General features: G+C 37.5%; 1 protein-coding gene across 1 annotated transcript; it reads right to left on the bottom strand.

Moving 5' to 3' along the window:
- Positions 1 to 5453, bottom strand: LOC103424858 (ubiquitin-conjugating enzyme E2 variant 1D-like). Its single transcript, XM_008362950.4, has 4 exons — positions 4918 to 5453; positions 3820 to 3959; positions 1109 to 1234; positions 1 to 409 (listed from the first exon to the last, which is right to left on the bottom strand). Exons 1-4 carry the CDS (start codon positions 4949 to 4951, stop codon positions 269 to 271), a joined length of 441 nt encoding a protein of 146 aa, XP_008361172.1. The 5' UTR covers positions 4952 to 5453; the 3' UTR covers positions 1 to 268.
- Between the last annotated feature and the right edge of the window lie 9500 nt (positions 5454 to 14953).

Raw genomic sequence — 14953 nt, 5'->3', positions numbered from 1 at the left:
TGCAATCAAAGCATCTGAAACGATTAATCGTTCACAAATGATTTCAGTATTTCAATCAAGACATGGAGAAAAATCTAATTCAAAAAGTTTACAAAAGAAATACCAAAAAGAGAAAGGTAGGGGGCAAGTGATACTAAAGCTCCTTAAGGACCACTGCTTTTTTTGTTAAACCTACCATTAATTGAAATATTGTACATATGTACAAGCATTTCAGCCTATGCCAATTCGTTTTTCAACAAATGTGACAAACCTTCAAAGTTGCCTCCAATTAGTAGTATGTACCTTCCGGTGGTTGGGCAAGCTTCCGGTTGTACGAGGCTGCCATTTCCTTCTTCAGCTGTATCAGTATGTTTTCCATGGTGAACTCCCGCTGCCAATTTGCCAGCATTCCAAACTTCTTTACTTCAACCTGTTACCAATCACTCAACAAATTAAGCAACGGGAGTCAAACACAACTCCTGAACAGGAAATTAGGAAATGAGAACGAGAAATTTCTGAGAGATGTCTGATCAATCACTGCAACAAGATGGAACCTATGACAGATTCAAGGAAGCTAAGTCCAAATAATAATTTACATTTTAGTAACGAGACTGAAACTGAAAGTAGTTATTCAAGAGGGCATTCCCGACAGACTGCCTTCCTAATTCTTATGACGTACAACCATACAAACCTTAAAAGTCATGTTTAGTCTTTTGAAGAAATTGAGATTCCCAAGATATGAATTTCCTCACCTTGTTTCACTGTGTATATTTTGGAACAATAATTTATACTATTTTTTTTCCTGGTATCAAGCACACATTTTTTAATTTCAATTCAAATGTTAAATACAGGGAAAATAAACTTGTCCAACCTAATAACGGAAGCCCAAACAAGGGTTATCATCGCTAAAAAAGAGTACTAATAACATTACAAGGGTTCCACAAATGCATTCCTTCTGATCGTTCCTTACCAGGAGTAGATGGTAAGCCCAACATAATACTGGGAGCAAAGCCAAGCCCAGATAAGACACGAAACAAACAGTTCAAATACTTTACAAAATCAACAGATTTATTGGACAATTTGGAACATTTTAACCAAAAAAATAATTAAATAAAAATTACAACATTACCATGCCAGTTTCATGGTTGACACAAGCCATTTTGATGCGTGTATGAAATCGTACAGTTGGTGGCTTCTCAGGATAATCTTTGTCACAGAAAAGCTTAAGTTGATATATGCGTCCTTCATGAACAGTCTGAGGTAAACAACGATCAGAAATCATTTCCGTTTGAACTTTAGCATATGAACCAGTAAAATACAAAACATGCTTACAAATATCAACTTCTTACAACAATACAGAATTAAAATTTAGTAAAAATAATGTTAGAAAGAAAAATCAAAACAGTCCAACATAAAAACTGCTCACTTCTAACAAGCAGTGACAAACTCCACTACTAAATTAATTGGGTTGGACAAAGCAACTACCTTACCAGTTACCACAAAGTGACATAACCAATATTCAACCATAAATTGATGAAATCTTTGCCCAAGTGGAAATCAAGCACGAGTCTAAAATCCATGAGCTTTCTTGTTATAACTCTGCAGCCCATTTGGTTATAGGGCATGACACCAGAAAAGTAAAAAGAGAAAAACTCCATTTTTATTGGAGGACACCCATCTTTGGGACATTGAACCGTCTTGTAAACATTTTAGTAAGGATTGATTTGGTCTTATAAGCTGCTTCAATCTCAGTTAAAGCTTTTGAGCATGGAACTAGACAAACCCATTATGGTCAAAAGTACATGCTGGTGGAACAAAGCATTGGCACTTTTTTTCTGTGAACTACCTGGTGTTCAACAATGTGCTTATATCCAAAAAAAATTGAACAACAATTTCTGCCGATCAGAGGTTAAAATGCACTGATCCAAGAAATGAACAATTTTGTGGTCTGCCAGAATCTCAATAGGTTGGTCCAGAACAAAGGACTCCATTGTTAGCACCACAAAGACTACTGGATGGTTAGCCAAACAAGAAAATTGAAAGCCAACTGGAATGCCCCCTTCTCAAAACACAGCTCCTATAGCACCACCAAAAGTATCAATCCACCATTGAAGGATAGGAGAAATCTGGTAAAGCAATAACTGGGGCGATAGTCAGAACTAACTTTCCAAGAGCATCCTTTTAACAACAGAATGCCTGAATTCTTCCCAAAAGTACTTTTAACTGTGAAGATACTTAAGAAGAGGGCTCCTATTGATTAGTGTAGCCACCTAAGGAGGGTTACTGTCGATGAGTGCCACTACGAGAGAAGAGGGCTACCATTGATAAGTGAAATTACCTAAGAAAGAAAAAGGCTACCATTTCAAGACTGATGTTCCCACAGATATGATGCTAGCATGGATGAATGACGCTACATAACAGACCTACATTGATGAGTGGAGATATCTAAGGAGAGGGGTACCAAGGACATCGACTTTTTGAAGCAAGGTTCAATGTTATGTTTAAGAAACTAGAACTTAGGCTTAATATATAACCTCTTGGACACCCATGAGTTCAATCATGCCACTAATGAGATAGAGAAACCTAGGCATGAATGCTTCTCATAAACAAAATACCTGAATATCAACTCTAGCAATCCATAGATTTAGAAATCTGAAACCCTAACTAGACTACTGGACTCACTAACTAAATAAGACCTACCGTCAATTACTTCAACTTTATCATCAAAGAAAGTAATATTGATTCGTAAGGATCCTTATTCAGAGACATAAACGCTTCAATATAGTTAACCCTGTAGCTTTAAGTATAGAGTTCTAAAAAGAGAAATCTCTTCTCTAACAAGTGTTATTGTATCATATTAAGTCACCAAGATATGAATTATCAGAAAAATCCACACATAAAGCACAAACATGCCACACTAAAAAACACACAACTAAAAGGAAATTGGATAAAGGATAACACCTGCAAGAGCTAATAGTAACTGCAAGCTCACTTATTTTCACCTCCAATTGTTCTTACACTTTAAATGACTAGATATTAATGTCCTGACAACTCAATATATCTAAATGCACTCACAAAGTGAAAAAGCAAAAGCAATAAGAAATGTATTGTCAACTAATAAGCTTGTCTTAAGCATCATATTGTACATGCATTATCTAAATGTGACTCAATAATGGTAGCTTGATTAGATGTCTCTTAATGAATATGTAAATGTTAAAAAAATTCTTGAGAAGGCCCATTTTCCATTTTCATGCTGGAGACCTGTCTACTAAAATACAACCTCTAGAGTGCATAGATCCAGATCGTAAATAATCCAAATATCTAAATACACACGCAAAGTAAAAAAGCAAAAACAATAAGAAATGTTTTGTCAATAGAATAAACTTGTCTTAATCATTGTACATATTTCCTAAATGTGACTCAATAATGGTAGCTTCATTAGATGTCTCTTCATGAACAACTATTAAAGCATTGCTTGAGAAAGCCCATTGCAATTTTCATGCAGGAGACTCATCTACTACAATAACCTCTAAAGTGCATAGATCTAGATCATAAATAAATTTTGTCTGCTCTGTGGGATTGCCTTTCTTACATTGCACTCATTTAATTATAAACCAAGTGAATGTGAAATTACTGATATGAGAAGATCTAGACAAAAGAATATAAAAAAAAAACTTCATCTTGAATGAGACTGAATCAGTTAAAAGAATATAAATATGATGCAACACATCAAATTCACAAAACTAATACCATCAAACCATCAAATCAAATGGTTTACATAAGAACAATTCATAGGAGAAGAAACAGGGAGGCTGGGGGATTATTGAGGCACTTGCTTACATTGAGTGGACCAATTATGGTACCCGTCCAAGAGCGCATGTAAATGTCATCTCCATCATCCATTCCATAGCTTACAGTACCATCTCCTATACCCTTCTCTCCACGCTCGAGTTCTTCCAGCAACCTAAAATTTCTCGGCACTGCACAACATCAAAAGATATGATTAAACATCCCAACCTTGCAACGTACACATTACACATGGGATCAAATAAAGTCACTTCAACAAGGCATTAACAGATTTCAGATTAAATAGACTGTTCTAGTTGTATGGGTGTCCAACTCTCGACAGCACTCTTTCAAAAAAGAGAGTTATGGTGCTATACATCAAAACCAGTGAAACTTCCCCATAAACTTTGTTATGTCCTTTGTATCGTAGGGTATACAACACTAACTGAATCGTAACAAACACATATATCTTGTTCGGCTTTAATAGAGAGCTAAGATAAGTTACTTAAGGATATAATCATGGATCGTTCGATTAAAGACTAGGAATAAACACTTCTTCACCATGTAATGACATCTCCAAAAAAGGTACCTCCTTAAGTTGCCTTTTAATTTAGCTGCTTACAAGACTCGGATTCTATAAATACATAAAATGTTCCTCAACTAATGTACTCAAATAAGGTTATTAATGAGTACCGTCTTTAATCATTAGATCAACTGAAATGCATTGAAACCTATCTTACCCATTATGCCTTCCACATCAGATATACACCGTTAAACAATTTCCATATTTAAGGAATCATTACAGACCAAATATACATAATAACTAATCTTTATCATCTAGATAGCATATGAGGCCGGAGTATTTCAATCTTCGATTCAACCATCGAAAAACAACCATCTGTTCTACCTACTTATGTCAACTACTTACTATAGATCCTTACAACCTCACAAGTCAATGAAAAACCCATTTAACTTTGAACATCTAATTCAGTACAGATTAACCAAACAAGCAAACCAATCAGTTTGATCGAATTCAAATAACGATTCCAATTGCAATAAAAAGCAATCCACAATTAATTTCGATAAATTTTAAACCAAAAGCAAAATTAAAAGACGAACACAATAAATTAAAGAGAGGAACCATTGATATACCAACGATGCTGGATCCGGCTGAACCAATCGTCATGAAAGAGGAGGAGGAGTTTGGAATCGGATTGAGAGACGGGTAGGGGTTTTGGGGGTAGGGAATATTTGTTGAGAAAAAGCAGAGAGAATGATGGACGAGGGACGACGACTCGGGACTCGGCAGCAGCAAAGGTGAAGTTAAAGTTCAAAGCCACACTTGTTGCAGTTTTTACTAGGTTAAAAAAATAACTTGGTTGGTGGAGGGGAGACAACAGTTACCGTGTTCTGCTGAAAAGAGTTCCTTTTCTCTGCTCGTTCCGCACATTCTTTTTGTTTTATTATCTTTATAAAAAAAAAATCAATATAAGAAGTTGACATAGTTTAACCGTAATCATTCAAGTAAGAGTGAAAGTTCAGTTAAGCCATACAACATCAAAGTCGTAACAAATGCATATATCTTTTTATTGAACATTAACTGAATCATAAAAAAATTCAATATAATATTAACTGAATCTTAACAAACGCATATATGTTTTTATTGAACATTAAAAAACATCACAATGGGCAAGGAGTATTCATTTACTCCTTGTGTTTCTCTCAATATATAGAATGCAAAAACTGTTTAGTTTTGTCCTTTAGAAAAAAGAGAAAAAAACCCTATGCCAAAGCGCCTTGGTGCCGCCCATTCTATATTGATACAAGTGAGACATGTTGCTAGCACAATTAAATGAATCTCTCCATCATCCATTGCTGGATTTATTTGTGTGGGTTTCTTAGAGGCTCAACATTGGAGGAGTTTCGCGTGATCAATCATGAAGAGGAAGATTGCAAGCATAGGGATGATCCAATCTTGCGACATGCACGTGGCTAGAGATTCAAGTAAGCTAATCTCTTATACTTCTTTGTTTGTTGCTTTATCAATTATAACCAACCGGATATATATTTGTTTATTTATTATTTACCTCTACGTATTCAATTATTTGAATTAAATTAATCCAATAAGATGCTCCGAAACCCAACAATTAGAAGTTCAAAATATTTAATTAGTGTAAGAAGAGATAACTAAGCAACAAAATAAAATAGATAGATAATTAGTTTGATGATCGATTCTCGAACTAAGAGTAAATATATCCAATCTTTACAAGTTAACAAACTAGATAAGGAACTAGTTGCTTTAACATATTTTACAACACTGGTAGCTAGTATCAATATTCCAAGACAAGTTTCTCAATCGATCTTTAGAAATTTTATGGCCGAAAATTCTCTTTCATCGATAGCAATAGCAACATTAAGAGCTAATGCTAATGTCACAAGCAAGCTAGTGGATATACCTTGTCCTTTTCCACTAAACCATTTTTTTGCAAGATATGCAATCTCTTTTAAACCTGATAACTCGATGCTAGATTGCATATCCAGAATGTAAGTCTCCAATCGAATCCAAATAGATGCTCATTTATAGTTAATAAAACTAGCAAGACTTAATCACTTTTGGATATCAAAAGAAGGAGTCAACTGGACATAAATATGGCAAACAAAGAAGTAACTTGGTGTTGGTCTCATTAAAATGATCCTTTAGTTCTAGAAGTTGCCAATCCAAAGCAACATAAATATCCCAACACAATAATGATACAGATTTGTGACTGCTTCAGCTTTTCTGTCACGTCCAGACTCAGGATAATATATATTTTTTTGAGCTGAGGCATGAACCACATCCCAATTATAGAATTAGGAACTTCTATAATCAAGATGCATTAAAAATAAATACATAAAATAAAAATGAAACCAAAGCATTCCTTGAACATTAAAATTTTGAAGTGGAAGCCTAGAGATACTAATAATGTACATAAGGATTTACAGCTCATAAACTACAGCAAAGGTTCCTTATTCTTTTGTCTAGAACCTATTACATATGAAAAGTATAACGATAACTTCTAGTTTACATATGTTGTACAAAGACCTTAGGTTTTTGGTTCAATACCTGCAAGATCTATAAATGGGTGAGCAAAACCACAGCTCAACAAAGACATAAACCTCATCATTAATAATTGATCAAACTAAACAAAGTGGCACATAATCATCGATTTCAGTCATTAGAAATTACGAACAATGATTCCATGATGAATGCATGAATGTTCCCACATGCCCACCTCTATTCTCGTTAATCTATACTCCAAAACACACAAGGCCTCACACGTCCCATACCATGCTTTGGACTCGAGTGTCTCGTTATATGAACTATCACCCATGATACATATTCGTTCACTTTCCATTTTTCTTTCAATCACAATGTCCTTCTCTTGGTCGCCAAGTTGTCCGTCACATAAAGATTGTCTTTTCCGCCCATCAATTATGCTTACCGGAAACCTTGGTCCCTAGGAGAGTTGGATCCATCTTTCCAATACATAGTACTTCCAATGCTCACGGCACAAGCCCGTATAACTCCCACGCACGACTCATGCCTCTCATAATTGAAATGCATGATATGGATTCCATCGTGTATATGCATGCCATAATTACTTGAAGAATAATATCAACAATAGTTATATAACATTTCCAGCAATTTATATCCAAGAATAGTAACTGGTCAAAACCAATCATTCTAATTACCAAACAAACATAAGCACATCAATTCTCACAAATTAACAAGAACGAGTTACAGTTCACAAAGCTTAATAAGGCCAAACATTCAATCATTATAGAGGCCCCCAAGAACCCCTACCTTGATTCCGGTTATAGCGCAGTTCCACGTTACTTTCGTACTAGTCAAAATATCAATCCAGCTCGTACATCCCCATTAATGTACAAATCAAAATGAAGACCCTGAAGAAGCCATTTGTATATATAAGTCATATATCGAAACCAGATAACAACACAGGAAACTTGATAGGGTTGGAGATATGTCAACAATCTGTGATGAATTTGTATATGCTAATTGTTTATACCATACTTAGGGCCTCCGAATTTAGATCTTATATAAATACTTGGGGGACTCAAATGTAATTATGTAATAAATGAAGGGGCAAATATGTAATAAGTGAGGAGCCCTTATTCTATAAAAGGGCCTCCTCACCCTCACAAACCTCAAGCTCTCATCCTCACAAACAGAGAGCTCTCTCAAACTCTCTCTTTCTCTGGGGGACTCCCCCTCACCCTTGTAATCCATACATACAGTTAGAGAGAAACAATATCAACATCAGTGTGGACGTAGCCTAAATATTGGGGTGAACCACGATACATCTTGTGTTCTTTACTTTCTTGCAGATTCACAGTCGGATTTACGTTGTTCTAAGACCTCCCAGTTTTGTGCATCAACATTTGGTACCGTCTGTAGGAAACGATACGAAAAGTTATGTCGGTTCTCTTTCATTTTTTCACCTCCGCCGTGAATCTGCAAATACCCACAAACCTCACTGGGCTTTTCCAAAAAAAAAACATTCACTAAGCTCCAAAACTCATCCCTTAAACACCATCACTCCTCTTTCTCTCTCTCTGGAAAACACATAGAAACTAAACAAAAAACCCATTTCAAATCTCCAAACTCTGTAACCGACTCACAACCCAAAACCTCAAAGCTTGAAGCTTTTTAATGGGGTTCCCAATTGGGTACACTGCTTCTGCTCCCAAAACTCTTCATCCAAACACTCCCACTCCAAAACTCGTGCACCAACATTACCACCGCCAGCTACCCAGTAGTAAGTCCGACTTGTTCGTCGTATTTTTCAGGCGCCATGGACTCCCAGATCTATGGTCGCTGCTTCTTCTTCTTTCTTGGACTCCCAGAACCCCCCTCTTTGGGCTTTTCCAAAAAAATCCCCCATTTACACAACTGTCATAGGCTAAGATGCTGTGATCGTGGACCAATCTCCGCCATCACAGACGAAGTCCGACGCCACCAAGCCCTGACCAAAGGCCCTCTCTCCTCCTCGATTTCCAAGCTCTCCGACTCCTCGCAATTCTTGCTTAATAGCAAGGACTTCTACGAATTCAGAGCCCCAATCAAGCAAATCACCAAGGAATCGCAGACGATGCTAGCTCGATTGGCTCGATGGTGCCTGTTTGGGGGAAACCGATGGCCTTCCCTGATGACTTGGATGACGTACACGATTGGCTCGTTATTGTGAACGATGAGGCTCTGGAGAGGTTTAACTCGTCAATGGACGAGTTCAAGATTGTGAGGAAGGAGGCAGAGGAGGCCAAACGGCCGACAAGTGCGGCTATGGACATAGACGATGGGTTTCAATTGGTGTGTAGGAAAAAGAAAAAGGGGCCTACTGGATCGATAGCGGCCAGTGGGAACGATGATTCGAGTCAGGTCTCCTCTGCGATGAAGGTGGCTGCCAAGGATAAGAAAACTGTTTGGTGCATGGGTTTCCTGAGGCCACCATGTTTGGTGCAAGTGCTGGATTTCCTCATGGGTTCTTAAATACATTTCATGACGGACCTGCACATAGGCACCATCTGAACAAGGGTATGGGGTCTCGGCGTCGGTGACTAGTGTTCAAGTACGATCCACCGAGTGAGGCGAACTCCGGCTACAGCGTATACCAACTGCCAAACCTATGAAGCTACATAACTTGCGACTTTAGCAACGCCAAGCTGCTGGCGAGTCAGATGCAGGGAGGTGGCGACGGCTTCAAAATGGAGCTAACTCAGTAGAGTCCATATTACTTTGCCAGCAGTGAAAAAGATGGCAAGAACTGCAAGGATGGGCTGATGATGTTGTTTGCGATCCCACTACAAGGTCCCAGCAGCAACCAGGCCGAAAGCAAAAGCAAGGAATAAAGGGAGAAAGAGAAAAGAAAAAGCAAAAGGATGTATGGAGAAAAGCAGAAAGTAAAAGCAGAAAGCAAAAGAAGATAAAAAGAAGCAGACATAATTGTGTTGGTGATAGCATGCAAAAAAGAGAATTATGGACATAATTTTGATCAAAAGTACGCCCAGTACTCTAAAAAATTATTCGGCAGCCTGCCGCTATTATCACTAACCAGGTGATCAAAAGTACGCCTAGTACTCCAAAATTATTCGGCAGCTTGCCGCTATTATCACCAACTAGGTGATCAAAGGTATGCTCAGTACTCCAAAATTTTTTGGCAGCCTGCCGCTATTATCACCCACTAGGTGATCAAAAGTATGTCTAGTACTCCAAAATTATTCGGCAGCCTGCCGCTATTATCACCAACCAGGTGATCAAAAGTACGTCCAATATTCCAAAATAATACATGAGCATCACTCATGTCAATCATACATAAACATTCATGAGCATCACTCATGTCAACATACATGAGCATCACTCATGACAATCACCATCATACATAAGCATCATTCATGTCAATCATACATAAACATTCATGAGCATCACTCATGTCAACATTCATGAGCATCACTCATGTCAATCAACATAAACATTCGTGAGCATCACTCATGTCAATCAGCTTCGAAAGCTTCACTTACATAGCTCTAGCTTCGAAAGCTTCATTTATAAAGTTCCAGCTTCGAAAGCTTCATTTACAGAGCTCCAGCTTCGAAAGCTCTGATGTGAAACTTAACTTAACACACAAATTAAACCCTCTTGTATCAATTGTAGTAAAGAATATAAGTAGGGATCGTTCTGGACCGGGGATTAGGAGGGCTTGCTAATAACCTCTAAACTAATTTAAAAACATATAAACAAAGTTAAAAACACTAAATTAGACTCAAAGAAATCAAAACACACTCAAAGAACTCAAAACAAGCTAAAAACGCTCAAATCTGCCTAAAAACACAAACTGGGCAGATTTGGACTCTAAACACACTTTTGGACGAATTTTGGTTTTAACTTGGTTCAAAACACTTAAAAACACAAACTAAATCAGTTTCTAACTAATATGACTCAACAAGGTAAAGGGGGTTTTGGTTTTGACGAATTTGAAAACAAAATAAGTAAATTAAAGAACTAATGAAATCTGCACGAATTTGAGTAAATTGAATGGATGGAAGGCTAGCTAGGAGGTTCTTCTCCACACATGACACACTTGCAAACAAAAAGATTTCCAGTTGCTTTTCAATAAACTACGAATTCTTAACGCCTTAGATTAACTGTGAATTACACTAATTAACCCTTAGATTTTCCTAGTTTCATTGAATTGGATGATTGCATACAACAACCCAAAGCATTCCCCACAAGTTCCCTATATGAATTGCATAATAGAGATACAAGCAAGAATCATTAAGTTCTATGAAAATCATAAGCATTGACGAAACACTTGTAACTATGAATTGCATGAAACTTATGCCAAGAATTTACTTAACACGGTTGTGACGAGCAACCTTTACTACTTGTGAATATAAGTTCATAACGATTAGGTGAAACTCCCTTATATCCTCGCATTAAATTTATGCATGAAAATTAAACGTGCACTCTTAACCAACATACACAAATCAGTTTTAATTCAAATGGATAAGTAAACTGAATTCACAACTTATGAATCACAACTAAAAGTAATCAAATCATATTGCAAGCATGAACATGGTTTCGAATTCCCCCTAGCTAAGGGGGGTTTAGTTCCTCATACTTACAAAGCAATGATAAACAAATTTAGACATTGAAAACAAAAGAAAGAAGACACCTAAATGCTCCAACGATCCAAGTTGGACAGCATGCACGTCCAAGCCCTTTCCTTCCCTTCCTTTGCTACGGCACAAGGTGTTGGTGAGTGTTTGAAGGTTTGGTTGTATGGAGGAATGGATGTGAAGATGAATGGATGTGTTTGGATGAAAGTTGTATTGAAATGGGGATGAATTCTCAAGCAAAAACTGATTGTAATGGTTGCCACACACACACATCCTTTTATAGAGGAAGTGCACGGCATAGAGGGATGAATGGTGGTGTGAGCAATGATTCAAAGGTGAAAGTGAAGTAATGATGCAAAGCATGGGGGGTAAAATGGAGTGATGTTGCAGCTATGAATGAAAGTAGGGAACATGAATGATTGTTCACATGGTAGATAAAGGAAAGGGAGGTGGAATGGTGCATAAATAAGTCATAGGTGCAGGTTGATTCATGATGCACGACATGAGCAAGGAAAGTGAAGGAGTGGTGCATCAATGAGTGCATATAGTGGAGGTGAAAGTGAATGAAATCTGATGGGTGAAGGGGACAAGGGATGTGCACCAATTGAGTGCAATGATTAAATGTAATGGTGCATGAAAACAGAAATAATGAAGGGGACAAAGGTGAGTGTTGTGGTAATAAGTGGATGTAATGGGTGTAGTGGGTGAGTGTTGTGGTAATGAGTGAATGTAATGGGTGTAGTGGGTAAGTGTTGTGGTAATGAGTGAATGTAATGGGTGTAGTGGATGAAGCATCATAGCAAGGGGATGGAACAGCCACAAATCAACCATTTTCTGCCTATGCCGTGCATTCCTCCCTCTTTTCATGTGTGTTTCCTGTCATCTAATCATCATTTCCACATGTACAAGCTGTTACAATTGCACACACACATGCTCTTCCTCATTTCAGCCACAAATCAACAACTTTACTACCCATGCCGTGCCTTTCTTTCTTATATGAGTGCTGTCCATGTATTCATCATTTCCACATGTACAAGTTGTTACACTTGCACACACACATGCTGATTTCTAGCCTTCTAATCTTCAAAAACGTCCATTCTTATGTCTCTATGCTTGCACTATCCAATCTTGGTCCAAAAATGCTCCAAAATGCTCCAAATAGCACTTTGTTGCCAACTTTGTTATTTGAACCTACAAACACACGAAAATAGCTTAAAGTACTAAAATAACTAGAATTAAACTAAGTAAATGCCAAGAAACAAGCTAACTAAGTTGCATAAATATGCTACTATCAAGCTCCATTTACAAAAGCTCCAGCTTCAAAGCTTCACCTACAAAGCTTCAGTGCATGGTATACAAAGACAGCCTTCGAACAACCGCCACTTCGGCCCATACATGGATCGAATTTGAAATCTCCAGCCAACAGACTCTATTGACTGAAGACTTGGGGGACTACACTATGTACCATATATTGGGCCTCATGAAAAATACTTGGGGGACTTAGCCCAGTATTTATGTACTGAGGAGCAAACCCTTATTCTATAAAAGGGATTCCCTTACTTTCATTAAAGAGCACCCATTATTCATGTATTGAGGAGCGAACCCTTATTTTATAAAAGGGACTCCCTCACCTCCATTAGAGAGCATCGCCGCTAGCTAAGCAACCGCCCGCCGCGAGCATTACTCATAACCCATCACTTATGTATTGAGGAGTGAGCCCTAATTCTATAAAAGGGACTCCCTCACCATCATTAGAGAACATCAACTCTAGCCCATCATTCATGTATTGAAGAGCGAGCCCTTATTCTATAAAAGGGACTCCTGCACCTTCAACGCCATAAGCCGAGCCAACTAAGGCAACATAAGCCACAAACCGAGCAGCCTCGCAACATGTGCTACTTCTAGTTGAGCATCATTTCACATTGAGCATCGCCTCATATCGAGTATTCAGTTCTAGATGACATCTAGTTACTTTGGCCCACACATGGACTGAATTTCAAATCTCCAACCAAAAGACTCTCTTGACTGAAGACTTAGGGGACTACTGTTTGTACCATACTTAGGGCCTCCGTATTTAGATCTCATATAAATACTCGGGGGACTCAAATGTAATTATGTAATAAATGAAGGGGCAAATATGTAATAAGTGATGAGCCCTTATTCTATAAAAAGGCCTCCTCACCCTCACAAACCTCAAGCTCTCATCGTCATAAACAGAGAGCTCTCTCAAACTCTCTCTTTCTGTGGGGGACCCCCTCTCACCCTTGTAATCCATACATACAGTTAGAGAGAAACAATATAAACATCAGTGTAGACGTAGCCCAAACACTGAGGTGAACCACGATACATCTTGTGTTATTTACTTTCTTGCAGATTCACGGTCGGATTTATGTTATTCCAAGACCTCCCAGTTTTGTGCATCAACACTAATAAATAATAAAATGCAAACAGTGTATGAACAATGAAATAATATTTAACATAAATATTGAAGATCGACGCTTGGGTACTGCAATGTCCTTGAAACAGAAATTTCGCCCCTACTCAATGCTTGTAGTTCTACGAACGTCTGCTTCACCAGTATTCAACGATCAAGTCAAAATTCCAGCACCGAAAAATTTGACTTTTGGCAAATTTCTGTGTGGTTCTCTCAGAAAGGATATTTGTGATTGTAGAAGAAGAATGTTGATTTTATGTGTTCTAAATGCCATGCAGATGAATGTATATATAATATGATTATGCTTGTTCGCAACAAGTATGAGGAAGGGATGCATCTGTTGGGAGACATCTTCTCAGATGAGTGTTTTCTTTCTGCGTTCTTTCACACTTCAGACTTCATCTGAAAGGATGAGTCTATTGATAAAATAATAAAAAATTAATTAATTAATTAAATTCAAAATTAATTAAAAATAATTAATCAAATATGAAAATAATTAATTAAAGTATTTAATTATTAGAGCCCAAGCCCAAGAGCCCATCTTTTGATAATTAATTATATATTAATTATCAATTAATTAGCACACCCCAAAGCCCAATCCCAAGGGTGAGCCCAAGTTTATTCTCCAAGGTCCATCACTCCAATCATTTTCTATAAGGGACAAAACCTTATAAAGTGAGGGGACCTTGTGGTGGTGAGCAATGTGGGACAATAAAATTCTACTCAAAATTTCCAACAATACCCCACATTTGAGTTGAAATTTCATTCAAACACCACTAATGTACTTATAACACCCCACATTTGAATGCAAATGTAAATGCAAATGTATGACTAGGCTGCCTAAAACTGAGAGAGAATTGACATGATATGCATTGGGTGAAATGTCTCTTGGACTTGAACTAAAATATATCGGGTTTACCTGGTGACGCAGTGGATGTGGAAGATCTTGAACTGTTCACCGTAGTAGTAAACCGAGACAATATGATACACACATATCATGTTTGCCACATGTCAATTCATACCGTTGTGTTCATTTTGCCCATTTACTCCTATATAGGTGACATTAATTAAGAATAGTCT

Source organism: Malus domestica, chromosome 03, assembly GCF_042453785.1.
Source record: "Malus domestica chromosome 03, GDT2T_hap1".
NCBI lineage: Eukaryota > Viridiplantae > Streptophyta > Magnoliopsida > Rosales > Rosaceae > Malus > Malus domestica.
Note: the sequence above shows the minus strand (reverse complement) of the source record. Positions and strands in the feature narration are given on the sequence as shown.

What these genes read in the sequence shown, in the direction of transcription:
- LOC103424858 (XM_008362950.4), bottom strand. Translation starts at nt 4,951, where the DNA reads ATGACGATTGGTTCAGCCGGATCCAGCATCGTTG. An exon ending in AGCCGGATCCAGCATCGTTG is followed by an intron (nt 3,960 to 4,917) that starts GTATATCAATGG and finishes GATGTTGTGCAG; the next exon opens with TGCCGAGAAATTTTAGGTTG. An exon ending in CCATAATTGGTCCACTCAAT is followed by an intron (nt 1,235 to 3,819) that starts GTAAGCAAGTGC and finishes TGTTTACCTCAG; the next exon opens with ACTGTTCATGAAGGACGCAT.